This window comes from Ranitomeya imitator, chromosome 3 (genome assembly GCF_032444005.1).
Source record: "Ranitomeya imitator isolate aRanImi1 chromosome 3, aRanImi1.pri, whole genome shotgun sequence".
Lineage (NCBI taxonomy): Eukaryota > Metazoa > Chordata > Amphibia > Anura > Dendrobatidae > Ranitomeya > Ranitomeya imitator.
In genome coordinates this window covers 781913676-781930792 of record NC_091284.1, presented here as the reverse complement: position 1 = coordinate 781930792, position 17117 = coordinate 781913676, and the positions used below count along the sequence as shown (strand labels likewise).

At 42.0% G+C, this 17117-nt stretch overlaps 1 protein-coding gene across 1 annotated transcript in view; it reads left to right on the top strand.

Annotated features, from left to right (window-relative positions):
- The window catches only part of GUCY1A2 (guanylate cyclase 1 soluble subunit alpha 2), a 370353-nt gene that overhangs the window by 200152 nt on the left and 153084 nt on the right, over nt 1-17117 (top strand). Inside the window, exon 5 of the mRNA XM_069759124.1 lies at nt 12945-13430. Within this exon, the coding sequence (XP_069615225.1) occupies nt 12945-13430 (486 nt within the window). The remainder of the gene's footprint in view (nt 1-12944; nt 13431-17117) is intronic.

Genomic DNA, 17117 nt, shown 5'->3' with positions numbered 1-17117 from the left:
AGGTCCTTGACTCTTGGACAACTCTTCTGATAATTATTTTCACTCCTCTCTCTGAAATCTTGCAGGGAGCACTTGGTCTTGGCCAGTTTAAGGTGAAATTATGTTCTTTCCACTTCCAGATTATGGCCCCAACAGTGCTCATTGGAACCTTCAGTAGATTAGAAATCCTTCGCTAGCCAATGCCATCAGCATTGGTGACGTGTTGAATACTTATTTCGCCCCCTGTATATCTGCCAGAAATCTCCTCTAAGAAAAAGTAAATTTTTGAAAGATAAATATAAAAACTGCCACAATGTAGGCCAATGTGATTACCGTCGTCCACGTCTCGGCTGTTTGTTCTTGCCGTAAACCATCATTTAGTTGAAGGAAATTGTGTATATCAATATCCCATATGCTGATCTTGCCTTTTAACTTGTATTTGTGTGTCCACTCATCTGTAATGGCAGTGCTGAGGTCTACGTCTTGTACTATAGGAAATCCATTCTAACGCTCTAAAACTGTGATATTAAAGCAATAATCTGCAATTATTGATTCCAAGTCTATTCCAGCCATGAAATAGAAATTGATTGCTGTAGGTAACATCGGAGTTGATGGGACCAGACAGCACTTAAGTCATAGCCGAGCTTTAGTTAAACATAGGTATAAGCTGCGCTCTGGCTTGTGTTCATGGTAGACTATAATTATGTGTAAAATTGAGTCTCCAAGTTTGTATTCATGACCCAACACACGTTTGTTATTCAATTATTTCTTATGTTTGTTCTACTGTAATAATGGGTTGTCTTGCCCAGACATTGAGCAGACATTAATCTCTGGGATGATGCCAGACATTAAGCATTGTCGCAGGCCGAAGGTTTGCGGTGTTGATGCGCTGGGGTCATGTGCGGTGACGGCTTCAGCAAGGCATTCAGGTAACTTTATTTGCAGACCCAGCTGTAAAATCCAAATTCCCCTGCAGTTACATTTTATTTCCCCTATTTGTATTCCGCATACATTGGACTTAATAAGGAAAAGTGAAATGTGACTTAAAAGGGAATGTATTATTAGGTGGCATTAATATGTATTAATGGTAATTTTTTCATTTTTTATGTGACATAAACAATCTTCAAATATTCCAGTTTTCATCATGGCCACTAGAGTAGACACAATAGACTTACTCTTAAAGGGGTAGTCCCATTTCCAAGATCCTATCCCAGTATGTAATAGGTGTAACAATAACATTAGCAAATAGCTCCATTTAGACATGCAGTATAGTTCTTTTAATTCGCTATGTCTCTCACCCCATGTGCAGGGCATTGCAGTAGCTTAGATATCCATGGTTATGACCAATAACAACTATCTAACTGTCATTATATGAGTGGTTGTAACCATGGAGACCTAAGCTACTGCGATGTCCTGCACATGGGGTAAGCGACATAGCTAATCAGATGAACTATACTACATTTCTAATTGGAGGTATTTATCATTACATCTACTACATATTGGGATAGGATCTTGGGGATGGAAATACCTCTTTAAAGGATTATTCCCAGCATTGCAAGTTATCACCTATCCACAGGATCAGTGGGGATCTAACTGCTGGGACCCCACCGATCCCAAGAATTGGGCATTGAAATGTCTTGCCGGAAACTGTTCATTGTCTATAGACTTGGTGGAGAAATCCAGCACGGTACTTGGCTATCTCCAGCTAACACATAGACAATTAATCAAATTATTGAACCCTTGTGCAACCACCACTGCATTCTATAATGACATTTCAGAGCCCTGTTCTTAAGATCGGTGGCAGGCCAGAAAAAGGACGATCACTGATCAGTAAGTTTTAGTGATGATGAGCGAATATACTAGTTACTCGAGATTTCCCGAGCACACTCGGGGGACCTCCGAGTACTTGTTAGTGCTCGGAGATTTAGTTTTCATTGCCGCAGCTGAATGATTTACATCTGTTAGCCAGCATAAGTACATGTGGGGGTTGCCTGGTTGCTAGGGAATCCCCACATGTAATCATGCTGGCTAAGAGATGCAAATCATTCAGCTGAGGTGAAGAAAACTAAATCTCCGAGCACTAAAAAATACTTGGAGGTCACCCGAACATGCTCGAGAAATCTCGAGTAACGAGTATATTCGCTCATCACTAGTAAATTTTCATCTATCCATTGGATAGATAATAACTTGCAGTGTTGTGAATAATCATTTAGGTCCTTTTTCATAAAAGTGTTTACCCCAGAAATATGGCATAAAACACTTTGAAAAGTCACAAAATTTTGGTGCAATGCAAGGTTGCACAAAAATATTGTGACTTTTGGCATTTTCACTCTTATAGGTGTCATTAAGGTGGGACCGGACATGGCAACGTCCTCTTGTATAATTCATAATTAGCTGTTTTGTAGCTTATGCCAAAAATCTTACTCCAGTCTCTTTCTCGAGTAAGACTTGTGGCAAGTCACAAGGAGGCGCTCATCACTTTTAAGCCTCTTAAAGGGAACCTGTCACTCCCAAAATCGAAGATGAGCTAAGCCAACCAGCATCAGGGGCTTATCTACAGCATTCTGTAATGCTGTAGATAAGCCCCCGATGTATCCTGAAAGATGAGAAAAAGAGGTTAAATTATACTCACCCAGGGGCGGTCCCACTGCGGTCCGGTCCGATGGGCTTCGCGGTCCGGTCCCTCCCATCTTCTTACAATGACGTCCTCTTCTTGTCTTCACATTGCGGCTCCGGCGCAGGCGTACTTTGTCTGCCCTGTTGAGGGCAGAGCAAAGTACTGCAGGGCGCAGGCGTCGGGAAAGGTCAGAGAGGCCCAGCGCCTGCGCACTGCTGTCCTTTGCTCTGCCCTCAGCAGGGCAGACAAAGTACACCTGCGCTGGAGCCGCAGCATGAAGACAAGAAGAGGACGTCATCCTATGAAGATGGGAGGCCTTGGACCGGACCACGACGCCAAACGGATCGGACCGCCCACCCAAGTGAGCATAATCTAACCTCTTTTTCTCATCTTTCAGGATACATCGGGGGCTTATCTACAGCATTCTGCTGGTGGGCTTAGTTCATTTTCGATTTTGGGGGTGACAGGTTCCCTTTAATGAATCAGAAGCCTCTACCTCCGCCACATCCCCTCATCAAGACTGCAGTGAGCAATGCTGGTCATGATGAACTGAGGCCTTAATGTTTAGGCAGCTACTTTTTCAGTTTAGCTATATAGATTGGGACAGAGTCATCTCATTATCACTAGAGGGCAGAACATTTAGTTACAGGTGACCGCTCTATTGTGCTGCTGGAGGTCAAAATAAAGAAGAATGTCAATACTATATATACATAAGGCATTGTATGCAACTCCTAGGTCACTCATTGGCCTCAATCGTGATTGGATATTTTCAGAACTCCCATAGAAGTGAATAGAGACTGGAGTTGGGAAGGCCATATTCTGGAAATAAGTGCAGGTCCCAGAGGTGGAACCTATATCTATCCTGGGTATAAATGGTTAAGATGGAATATTCTTTTAGGACTTTCTTCATACATAAAGCCGGATTCATTATAACATTTGAACCTGTTTTTGTCAAGTTTTTAGTTCTTTGCGCTTCTTGTTTGCACCATATTAATCTTTCCATATGCAGCTTTTGTTATAGTCCGTTTCATGTGCGTTCGCTTGTTATTTTTAGCTCATCACTGTGAGCAGAGTTTAAAAGAAATCTGGGAAGCCGGGAAGGTATGCTCTCCTGAAGATTAGAATAACGTTTTAACATAAAACATAATTCTGTGATGCTGTCATGAGATGTCCATGCTGTATGTGACTGTAAGACACAAAAGAGCACAGTGAGGTCAAATATACTCTGTTGTAAAAAAGAATCACAGTAATAAGCAAGTGCTAGTCAAAAGATGGAAAAAAACAGGGTATTTAGTTGATACTTTTTTTGCAAAAAAATGTATACTAAGCTGCTCCACCAATCGTCAAGGTATACCCATATAGATCAGTCCTAACTAATGTATATAATCCCTATCTGATGTATTTAAAAATCTGATCATCTTTATAGTACCTGTATAAGCAGGGTTCACAGAGGAAATTCATGTGGACATGCTGAATGGAACAGCTTAAGTGCAAATGACCCAAAAGGAGTGGTAGACTCCCCAGTCTTGTAGAAGCAAGAGAATTATAGAACCAGAAAATGCTATTTTTTTTTTACAACAGAGTATTTTTGACCTCACTGTGCTCTTTTGTGTCTTCAAGTTTCTTGGTGGTGTGAACAGGTTTCTACAGACTTGTTCAATGTGCAAGTAGCCCATGTGTTTCTGGTTCTGTATGTGACTGTGTAGCCACTTAGTAATTGTAATGTTAGTTAGTTGCAGCCTATGAATGGTTCCGTTACTGCATCACAAATTTATTGAATTTGCATCTTGAGAAATTAGAGCCCTTAGCCATATTAAGGGTGGGCATTTCTGTAACGCTAAATGGTTGTCACGCTGTGATGGTCTTCTGTAATAAAGGGCGGCCTCAAACTGTCCCTGGAACTGGGATACTAACTTTCCCTGTCCCGAGGATACTCTTGAAGGTAGAGAGACCTGAGTCTCTGACCTTACTATGCTCTTGTTAAACCCTGATCTGTCCCCTCTCCCACTCCTTGAAGCATTGGATAGAAATGTAAGGTAAACAAGACACAAAGACAAAACAAGGATAAAAGAAAACCTCTATCATACAAAAGCACTAGCCAACAATAGGGAGGAGGATAGGGACAGGGAGGAATAAACTAAATGGGAACAGGGATCAAGAGATAAACACACACGTAACACAGCAAACCACAGAACCACAGAGACATTAGCAAAATGAGGATTATTTAGTCTTGAAAAAAGATGACTGAGGGGTGATCTAATAACCATGTATAAGTATATAAGGGGACAATACAAATATCTCTCCGAGGATCTGTTTATACCAAGGAAGGTGACGGTCACAAGGGGGCATTCTCTGCATCTGGAGGAGAGAAGGTTTTTCCACCAACAAAGAAGAGGATTCTTTATTGTTAGGAGGTGGTGGTGATGGTGAACCCAGTCGAGGGGTTCAAGACAGGCCTGGATGTCTTCTTGGAGCGTAACAATTATGTATCTTACAGTTAGGCTACGTTCACATTAACATTTTGCGCGGCTGCGGGTGTATATTTAACATAGGGGGCGCATGGGCATGCGTTGTGCTGCGTTTTGCGACGCATGCGTTTTTGCCGCAAGCGTAGGGCGCAGAGGACGTAGCAAGTTGCATTTTTTTCGCATCCAAAATTCGGCAAAACGCAAATGTGAACGTAGCCTTATTAGGTTCTTTAGAAGAATGTAGATCTGGAGATTTATAATGACGGAATACAGGCTAAACTGGACGGACAAATGTCTTTTTTCGGCCTTGCTGACTATGTTACTATGTTACTGCAGCAATTCTACTCCAACCACTTCACTTTAGCCCACAGCACAGGGAGACAAATCTTTCACCAGCAGGGACAAGAAGATCTGACCAGTTTTTGTAGGAAGAGGTAATGACCAGATCAGAAGCAGCAGAAATTGAGCTACATGTTTCTGACCAGTATAGAAAGAGTCATTAACCTGTTCAGCACCAGAGGAAACTAAATCCATTTAATATGGGACACAAATCACACCATCTCTAAAGAAGACCTGCGTTTCATTACCCGACATGAATGTCTAACTCCAGGTCTTCCAGGAAGATGTGACACCCTCGTGACAATAGTATATACAAATTTTCCCCAAATAATCATTCAAAGAGGATTAATTGAAAATTCACATAATGTCTGTTTGGAATCTGGAACTCCGTTGATCACACTGCCTAATATTGGATGGTCACATTATTTCTTCTGTATTTCCGTTCGATACGACACAATAATTAGATTCTTTAAGCACAGTCACCGTAGTTTTTCTTTCATCCTTGCACTGTCCATCTCATGTTGCTATCTCCACCAGGCATCTAGTCTACATTCTGTTGTGTTTATTACTTCGGCCTTCAGCTTTTTTTTATAGAGTTTATGTTTGTCTAATTTATTCTTTTTATATCATCTTATGAAAAACATTCTGTTTCATCTTTAAGATTTTGCTGTATGCTATTAGCATTTTCATCTCAAATTTGTTTTTTCTTTAGCCTTCAAAGTAATGTGATTCATATAATAAAAATAACAAATTTAATCTCCTGTGCATCCAAACTAAAAAACGGGAAAAATAACTTTGCAAGTAGCCTTGACTGAAAGTTTACTGTTTCTTTTATAAAAAGTTTATGCAGATCCTACAGAGAAACCCTGTGTGAATTATGAAGTTGCAGTCATGCATTATTACGGAGCTTACAGCAATGGAGATCAGTCACAGAGACATGTCAGAAGTTTTTATCCATGATCGTTCGCGTACTAAACTCCCACTGATGACTAAAAGAAAGAAGCAGAAAAGCTCATGTAATAAGAAAGTCTGTGGCGCCTTCCTTGATTGTCAGAACAGATCTTTCATCTTAATGATTCTGTTCATTTGTTTTAGGTCGGATTGTTTAAAATCAAATGTTCATTAAAAAATTATTTAAAAAAAAGCATATCCCTAGGACGTGCATGGGTTCAATCTGACACGTTTCAAACTATACATTCTTAGTCATAGTTATAGTTTCTATAACTCTATATTACCTACCATTTCACTGCAGCAATCATAGGTGGACCTTTTAAAGGGACAACTAGTCTCAGCAATACACAACCTAAACTCCCACATCCCGCCAACGTCTGTTCTTATTAGGGCCATTTTCTGTTGTTTATTCTCCATCTTGTCAGACCTTCATGTCGACATCTCCAGCCACAACTCTTCTTGTCTCACTGATCTCCACAGCCCTGAAAATAGCAAGGTCTCATATATTGCCTTTACATATTTGCCCCTAAATAAAAAAAATTCTGCACACTGTGACCCTGAATACAAATATGTCCCCCACTATTAATATACCATTAGCCACACACTATTCAAAATATAAATTGATAAGCAGCACTTTTCTCCCTATTAACTTTCATTTCTGCTGCCCAAAAAATATAAATTAATAAGTCACTGTAATTCTTCCCTCCCAATTTACAATCCCTGTCCGGTGTCCCATATATAGTGCCCTCCTTCACAAATCATTATTAATCCCTGATAGCGTCCTCCTCCAGTCCCAATTTATTATAAATCCCGGATAGCATCCTTCCCCACCCAAAATTCTTTATAAGTCATTGAATAGTGACATAATGAAATGGGTTGTTTGAGATAACGTTATATAAGGACATATAATGAACTGAGGAGTAGGGAAGGTCGTAATCAGGGACTTGGCATCATTGCACACCTCACAATTCATGTTAAGCCTCTCATAGTCTTCAACTCCCCCAATTCATTATACAGTGGCATATAAAAATTAGGGCACCCCTGGTCAAAATCAATGTTATTGTGAACAGTTAAGCAAGTTAAAGATGAAATGATCTCTAAAATGGCTCAAGTTAAAGATGACACATTTCCTCTGTATTTTAGGAACAATATATATATATATATATATATATATATATATATATATATATTTCTTCCTTGGAAAATTATTTCAGTCCTGTGAGATTTCTGGGTTGTCTTGCATCCTCTGCTATTTTGTGGTCTAGTCACAGACATTCAATGATGCTCAGATCAGGGGACTGTGAGGGCCATTGTAAAACTTTCAGCTTGCACCTTATGAGGTAGTCTATTGTGGATTTTGACTTGTATTTAGGATCATTATCCATTTGTAGAAGCCATCCTCTTTTCCACTTTAGCTTTTTTACAGATGGTGCTATTTTTGCATGAAAATTTTGTTGAAATTTCATTGACTCTAATCTTCCCGCTACCCGTAAAATGTTCCCAGTGCCATTAGCTACAACACAATGGCAAGGCATGATTGTTCCACCCCCATGCTTAATGGTTATCGAGATGTTCTTCTCCTGAAATTATGTGTCCCTTTTTCTACCTTTGATCCTTGTGGGACATTATTGGTCCACAGGACTTGTTTCCAAAAATGCATCAGGCTTGTTTAGATGTTCTTTTGCATACTTCCAATTTTATAGTGAGGACGCAGGATAGGTTTTCTTCCGATGACTCTTCAATGAAGGCCATATTTGTGCAGGTGTCTCTGAACAGTACAACAATTTACCACAATTCCAGAGTTTGCTAAATCTTTCTGAAGATCTTTTGCAGTCAAGTTAGGGTTCTCAATTGCTTCTCTAGCAATTCTACGAGCAGCTCTCACTGAAACTTTGCTTGGTCTTCGAGACCTTATCTTGACCTCCACTGTTCCTGTTAACTTACATTTCATAATAACATTTTGAACTCAGGAAAAAGGCAACTTGAAAACGCTTTGCTATCTTCTTATAGCCTACTCTTGCTTTGTGAGCTTCCACCATTTTCATTTTCAGAGTGCTAGGCAGCTGCTTAAAAAACCCATGGCTGCTGCTTTTTGGCACAAGGTTAGAGGAGGTTGGCATTTTATAACGCTTGTAAATTTGCATCACCGGATCTTTCCTAATGATGGTAGTGAACAAGCCATACCCCTAACAGGCTAATTAAGGTCTGAAACCTTGGTCAAAATTATCTGACCTTGCATCAGCCCATTTTGTAATTTTTAAAATGTAAAAAACTACAATATACTCTTTTTCTTTTCCTAAATACAAAGGAAATGTGTCATCTTTAACTTTAGCCATTTTAGAGATCATTTTATCTTCAACTTCCTTAACTGTTCACAATAACAGTAATTTTGACCAGGGGTGCCCAAACCTGATAACATCCTCCCCCATCCCCTAACTCATTGCTAGTCCCTGATGGCATCCTGTCCCACCACTAATTCATTATAAGTCCCTAAATAGTGTCCTCCCCCACCCAACAATTTATTATGAATTCCTATCTAATGTCCCCCACCACCTTCCAATTAATTTGAAACCCCTGATATTGTCCACCCCTCTCCCCTATTCATTACAAAACGCCCTATAACCATTTTTCCTTCCTTTTGCTCTCCCCACTGTGTTTAAAAAAAAATCCTCAAAAACGAATAATAATCACTCACTAGGGATGAGTGAACCAATGGATGTCCATATTTGGCTGGTTCTCGAGGATTTTTTTTTTTTAATTCCGATTCGGGTTGCGAACTTGACCCGAGCTTGACCTCGGACCCTGAACCCAATATAAGTCAATAGGGACCCAAGCTTCAAAACTGCAAAATGGCTATAAAATGGTCATAGTAAGGGCTAGGGAGCTGCAAAAGTAAACAAAATGGGAGTAAAACCAGGGCAATTGCCCTGCAAACAAATGTGGTTAGGAAAATTACTTAAAGGGAGTCTTTCATCATATCAATCTAATGGGAAAATAGGAATTAAATGAATAAGATAAACATTTAAACAGTGTCCCCATAGAGACTGAGGTTGGCTACCGGCAGTCCAGTTAAAAATTTCACCCACAAAGCATGGGGGAAGGTATCCCCACAGAAACAGCTTAGAAACTTGAACCTCAGAGCATGGGGACCATTACCCTCACAGATGCTGATTCAAATTTCACCCACAAAGCTTGGGGAACAATACCCTCACAGAAGATTACACTAAATTTCAGCCATAGAGTATGAGGCATAATACCCCAAATGTAAAAAAAACTTACACTCAAGTACTGTGTCCTGCAAATGCATCTGAGGAAACCTATTAGGTCCCAAATCTCAAAGAGATTACCTTGAAAAAAATTACTGTTCAAAGCAATCAACCACGCTTGAATTTTATGCAAATTTTTTTTGGAGGAGACCTTAAAATTTAACACAATGGTGTACAATGCCCCACAGAAGTTTTAAAATTTCAGCCTCAGAGCATGGTGAACAATGACCGCAAAACCACTGATTCAATTTTCACTCCCAAGAGGCAATGGATGCCTAAAATTTTGTGCTGTATAATGGTGGTAGTAAAGGTACCTTCACACTGACCAACTTCACAACGATATCGCTAGCGATCCGTGACGTTGCAGCATCCTGGATAGCGATATCATTGTGTTTGACACGCAGCAGCGATCTGGATCCTGCTGTGACATCGCTGGTCGGAGCAGAAAGTCCAGAACTTTATTTAGTCGCTGGATCTTCCGCAGACATCGCTGAATCGGCGTGTGTGACGCCGATTCAGCGATGTCTTCACTGGTAACCAGGGTTACTAAGCACAGGGCCGCGCTTAGTAACCTGATGTTTACACTGGTTACCAGTGTAAATGTAAAAAAACCAAACACTTCATACTTACATTCTGGTGTCTGTCGCGTCCCTCGGCGTTCTGCTTCCCTGCACTGTCAGCGCCGGCCAGCCGTAAAGCAGATTACAGCGGTGACGTCACCGCTGTGCTTTACGGCCAGCCGGCGCTCACAGTCAGTGCAGGAAAGCATAGCGACGGGGGACACACACCGGAATGTAAGTATGTAGTGTTTTTTTTTTTTTTTACATTAGCACTGGTAACCAGGGTAAACATCGGGTTACTAAGCGCGGCCCTGCGCTTAGTAACCCGATGTTTACCCTGGTTACCCGGGGACTTCGCATAGGTGGTCGCTGGAGAGCGATCTGGATCCTGCTGTGACATCGCTGGTCGGAGCAGAAAGTCCAGAACTTTATTTCGTCGCTGGATCTTCCGCAGACATCGCTGAATCGGCGTGTGTGATGCCGATTCAGCAATGTCTTCACTGGTAACCAGGGTAAACATCGGGTTACTAAGCGCAGGGCCGCGCTTAGTAACCCGATGTTTACCCTGGTTACCAGTGTAAATGTAAAAAAAACAAACACTACATACTCACATTCCGGTGTCTGTCCCCCGGCGCTGTGCTTTCCTGCACTGGCTGTGAACGCCGGCCAGCCGTAAAGCACAGCGGTGATGTCACCGCTCTGCTTTACGGCTGGCCGGCGCTGACAGTGCAGGAAAGCACAGTGCCGGAGGACAGACACCGGAATGTAAGTATGTAGTGTTTGTTTTTTTTACGTTTACGCTGGTAACCAGGGTAAACATTGGGTTACTAAGCGCGGCCCTGCACTTAGTAACCTGATGTTTACCCTGGTTACCAGGGGACCGGCATCGTTGGTCGCTGGAGAGCTGTCTGTGTGACAGCTCTCCAGCGACCACACAGCGACGCTGCAGCGATCAGGATCGTTGTCTAGATCGCTACAGCGTCGCTAAATGTGACGGTACCTTAAGTGCCTCAGAAAGCACTGCACCACCAAGTTCAGCACACGTAGAATCTTGCTTTTCTCCCTGTTAAATACTATCCTAGTAGTCGCCACCTATTGTTCAGTGTTATCTAGATCCTTCTGAATCCTTTCTCTGTCTTCTTTAGTGTTAGCTATCCATCCCCAGCTTTGCAATGTCTGCAAATTTATTAGATTACCTTCAGTTCCCTTATCTAGATTATTTATCAAAATGTTAAACAACATTGGGTCAATATATAAATGGCCTAAAGTAAAAATATAAAAAAAAATCTGTCACCAATGCCCTGAAACTCCTCTTTAACACTACCTATTCTCTTGGAAATTTCTGTTTATTGCGGATGTCATGATGTTTTAACAGAGGGATATGTGACCTCTCCAACCAATCATTGACCACAACGGATCAGTCTTGGAATTCGAGTGATGGAGGTAGAATTGAGCAAAAAAAGATTCCCCGGGCTCTCCTACCTTCTGTTTAGTAGACCCAATATGACATTGTCTTTCCTATCGGTTACAGACTACTGACCTGCAAATCTTTTCGTTCAAGTTGAAACAGTAAATGGCCAGAATAAAAACTATGGAAAAAGCTGTATCATCTAAAACTTCCCCAAAAGACAAGTGAGAGAAAGAAAAGTCCTATCTCAACAGGAGGCAAGGCTCCTCTGTTGATCTTTGGAACCGTCAACCTCAGGAGCCGGTCATATCGGAAACAATTGAGGGTTTAGAAAAATGGCTTAAATGCTTTTTCTAGAAGAAAATAACATAATTATATACATTTTTAATGTTTTTTTTTCTGAATGCTTGGTCCAGTGGATCAGCAATTGGGATCAGGAGGGAAAGAATAGCTCTTTTGAGCAGACTGGATCATGCATTGTGGTTATACTCCTTCCCTTTGTCTTTTCCCGTCTCTTGGTTGAATCTGATGTGTTTGTTTCAACGTTTTAACTTTGTAACTCTAATGGGGGGGTGATGATTGGAATTAATTATGCTTTTTTTTTACTTCGTATTTCATTCTGAGCTGTTTTAAAACATTTTTCACTGGACTACCCCTTTGGTAAAACTCGTTGGATAAAAGATGATTGGTTTCAGGTTCCACTGATCTGATGCAAATGTGTGCGTATGGGGTCCTGGTGTCTGATGTTGGTAAAAATAAAGATTGTAATGCTGGAAGGTAATATGCCAGAGACTGTACTTTGCATAACCAGGAGACAAGAGCTTTTATAAGATGTTACAATTACCTTCAGACACTTGACAAGTATCACACATGACTCTTATTAAATAGATTAGCACGTGCTGACGAGTATTTATGTTCTTCTAATGGGTAGAGTGGAGTAAGCCACAGACAGACAGACACACCTGGCAGCAACTTATCTGCAGAGCGAACAAAATGATTGGGCATTTAATTTCAACCTGCCCGATCCCTTCTCCTTGAACATCATCGGTCAAGGGAGAATGGTAAGCACCACATTAGATGGACAATTGGATGGATAATCCATGTTGCCGAATCTTTTAGGTTGGGTTGGCTTTAATTTAATGAATTTTTTTTAAAGATGGAATTAATATAATTTGTGTGATGATTGACATCTAATGCCAGTACAGGTAAGGGTGATATGATGGAGTGTAATGGAATGAGAAGCTTATAATTATCAGAATATTTAGCATTATCTTATGAGATCATCATTTACATGAGCATTTTTAAGGTTTACATTCTTTTAATCATGGTTTATATATTTTGTTTCCAATTTCCCAGGTGATGGAAGTAAAAGGACAAATGATCCATGTTCCTGAATCCAATTCCATCCTCTTTTTGGGTTCTCCTCGTGTTGACAAGCTGGATGAACTAATGGGACAAGGACTGCATCTTTCGGATATCCCCATCCATGACGCCACCCGTGATGTCATCCTGGTTGGCGAGCAGGCCAAAGCTCAAGATGGTCTTAAAAAGCGAATGGATAAATTGAAAGCCACTTTGGAAAAAACCCATCAGGCTTTGGAGGAGGAAAAGAAGAAAACAGTGGATCTTCTCTATTCAATATTTCCAGGAGATGTGGCTCAGCAGCTTTGGGAAGGGAAGACTGTTGAGGCTCGAAAGTTTGATGACGTCACAATGCTGTTTTCTGACATTGTGGGGTTCACAGCTGTCTGTGCTCAGTGTACACCAATGCAAGTCATTAGTATGTTAAACGAGCTCTACACTAGATTTGACTATCAGTGTGGATACCTGGATATTTATAAGGTAAGAATTTTACTCCTTTAATTGTATTTCCATTTTCTCTCATCATATTTGCTCAAACCAATTTTGAGATATTTTTGTTTTTCTCCCATATTGAACCTTAGACTCACATTGTCTCAGTATTTAAAAAAAAAAGACCTATCTTCAAGTCAAAAGTAACCACTTTTTGCTCTTTTTTTTATTCCCCCTACTCTCCTGAATATTACATTTTTTTATTTTTTGTCTTCGAAATCCCCAATACAGTTTTAGTGATATGGGCCTTTTTGCTTAGTGGTAATTTATGGTCCTTATAAATGGCACGAGGCTCACAGGGTATTTATGTAGCAGCCAAAAGACACGCCCATGGAGAACCTGTGAACCATTCCCCTTCAAATACCATAAAAATTTGCACCAATTAAAAAGTCTCATATCTCAGGAACCTTATGGTGGATTTCAAGCAAGCGAAAAAGAAAACGGCATACTCAGGAGAGCAAGGGAAAAAAATAAGAGTAAATACTGACTCCTCTGACCTGGTGACTAGTGTTGAGCCACCCCCCTAGTGTTCGAGTTCGGTTTGGTTCGTCGAACTGGGACGTGTTCGACGAATGTTCGACGAACACCGTCGAACCCCATTGAAACCAATGGCAGGCAAACACAAACACATACAAACACATAGAAAACACATAGAAAACGCCTTAAAAGGTATCCAAAAGCTGACAAATTGCTCAGAAGACACAACAAACAGATGGAAAAGTCACAACTACATATAGCCATGCGAAAAGAAAAGAGTTGGAGGAGTAAAAGGAGGAGGAGACACAGATATAGGTATGTCATGCCCTTCTAAAATCAAGAAAGGATGGAGTAAAAATCTAAAATCACCCTACCAACAGCCAGACATTGTGACAAAAAAATGAAAAAATAAAAATCTTTAGGTAGAATGGCGGCAGGTCCATTCAGAACACTTTTCTTAGAAGACGTAGTGGTACCTCCATTGGGAGTTGTGCCAAAAAAGGAACCCAATACATTCAGACTAATCCACCATTTGTCATATGCAAGGGGCAGGTCAGTAAACGACAACATTGACGCGGAACCAAGTACAGTACTATGTACTGTACCTCTTTTGACAAGGCAATCAGGTGGGTCAAGAAGTTGGTAAGGGGCACCCTAATGGCCAAAACAGACATTAAGGGGGCGTTCCGGTTACTACCTGTGCCTCCGAATAGTGTCCTCCCATTGGGCTGCTTCAGTGAAGGAGCATACTACATAGATCACTGTTTGCCCATGGGGTGCTCCATATCCTGCTCACTATTTCAAGCGTTTAGTTGCTTCCTCGAATGGGTCGTCATGGACGTTTCTAAGGCGGCACATATTATCCATTACCTCGATGACTTCTTATGTCTGGGCCCAAAAGATTTGCCACAGTGTGAATACACGCGGTAGTCCACCTGTGAGAAGGAGAGAGCTGGAGGGAGAGTGGACACCCCAGAGCCGAGGGGTTAGATTCAGAAAGGAAGAAGGCGGTCTAGCTTGCTTCATGGGTGGGGTACTCTGCTGAGTAGCAGAAATTGCTACTAGGCCCAAAAGGATTTCCTGGGCTAGATGCCATTAAAAAATAGTACTTAGGTAAACAGGCGGTGTAGCTTCCTTCATGTGTGGGGTACTCTGCTGAGTAGCACAAAATGCTACTAGGCATAAAAGGATTTCTGGGCTAGATGCAGTTAAAAATTAGTAGTTAGATAAACAGGCGGTGTAGCTTGCTTCATAGGTGGGGTGCTCTGCTGAGTAGCACAAAATGCTACTAGGCCCAAAAGGATTTCCTGGGCTAGATGCAGTTAAAAATGATTACTTAGCTAAACAGGTGGTGGGTGGGTGGGCTACTCTGCTGACTAGCTTTGGACAGGCCTCTGAATCCCAGGCCATAGTATGAGTAAACATCTCTGCAGACGACCCCACCCACCTGGAATTGACGATGGCAACGTCATGTAAAACACAGCAAGGGGACTCAATAAAGAGTCTCCATTTTTTCCAAAAATTTGGCCACAGACACCACTTAAGTGGCATCAATTTCAGTTTTTTAAAACGGTTGGTGAGGTGATTTTCAAAAATCATCAAGCTTTTAGTCTCCCCAGGATGACACAGAGGTGGAAAAGTCCTTGCGGATCCAGGATTTGTTCATCTTGATGAACGTTAGTCTGTCTACATTGTCACTGGACAGCCGCGTGCGCTTATCTGTCAGCACACCACCAGCAGCGCTGAACACACGTTCAGAGAAAACGCTGGCTGCGGGGCATGACAAGATCTCCAAAGCGTGAGTGGCGAGCTCAGACCATTTTTCAAGATTGGAAGCCCAAAATGAGCAAGGGTCCAGTTCCACAGTCATGACATCGATGTTAACTTGGAGATAGTCTTGTACCATCCTCTCTAGGCGTTGGCTGTGCGTCAGACTTCTTGTCTCCTGTGGCCTTGCAAAGGATGGTCTAAAAAAATCTTGAAACGATTGGAAAAAATTGCTGTTACCACCAGATACGATGTTACTGTTACGGTTTGAGTGATGACTCGATAGTCCCACGGTTGGCAAGTTAGAACTCAGAGATTCACTACGTGCACCACTGGTGTTTTGTGGAAAAGCAGATGTAAGATTCTGTAACAGTCTCTGCTGAAACTCCTGCATGCGTGAATCCCTTTCTATGCAAGAATTATTTCACCAAATTTACTTTTGTACCGGGGATCTAAGAGTGTGGCAACCCAGTAGTCGGCATTACTTCGGATTCTGACAATCCAAGGGTCATGTTGCAGGTAGTGCAGCAAGAAGGCACTCATGTGTCTTGCGCATCCAGGAGGACCAAGTCCTTGTTGTCTTGGTGGTGGTGAGCTGAGAATCATGCTTCCTTCCTCTGCCCTCTCCCCCCAACCTCGCACAACAGAAATTTGATCAAGGTCTCCCTCATCTGATGAGTCTTCCATGCCCAGCGCCAGTTCGTCCTCCATTTCTTTCTCGCCTCCTGCACCTTCCTCAACAGTTTGGCTGCTACCATGTGCCCTCGGTAATCCCTCTCCCCCAGCCTCCAATGCCAGCCGCCTTGGTGCTGCCGACCGTCTGGTCCTTGGAGATATTATCCCTTCCGCATACGACTCCTCATGTTGCTCCTCCTCCTCCTCATGTTCCACCACCTGACTCTGAATACTGTTTAAGGTTGTGCTCCAGCATGTAAATCACCGGAATAGTCATGCTGATAATGACATTGTCAGCACTAAACATCTTTGTTGCTATTTCAAAACTGTGCAGAAGGGTGCATAGGTCCCTGATCTGAGACCACTCCTGCAGCGTGATTTGCTCCACCTCGGGATCTTGTTGGCCCAGGATATAAGTCATAACGTATTGAACCAGGGCTCGTCGGTGCTGCCACAGTCGCTGCAACATGTGCAGAGTTGAATTCCACTGTGTGGGCACATCGCATTTCAGCCGGTGAACTGGCAGGCCCAATGACTTCTGTAGAGATGTAATTCGTTGAGCTGCGGGATGCGAACGGCGGAAGTGAGCACACAGCCCTCTGCAGAAGCCCATCTAGTCCGGGATAGTTGAATAATAATTGCTGGACAACAGGTTCAAAACGTGAGCCATACAAGGCATGTGTGTTACATTGCCCCGGTGAATGACCGCACCCAGGTTTGCAGCATTGCTGCACACGGCCTTCCCTGGCTGCAGGTTGA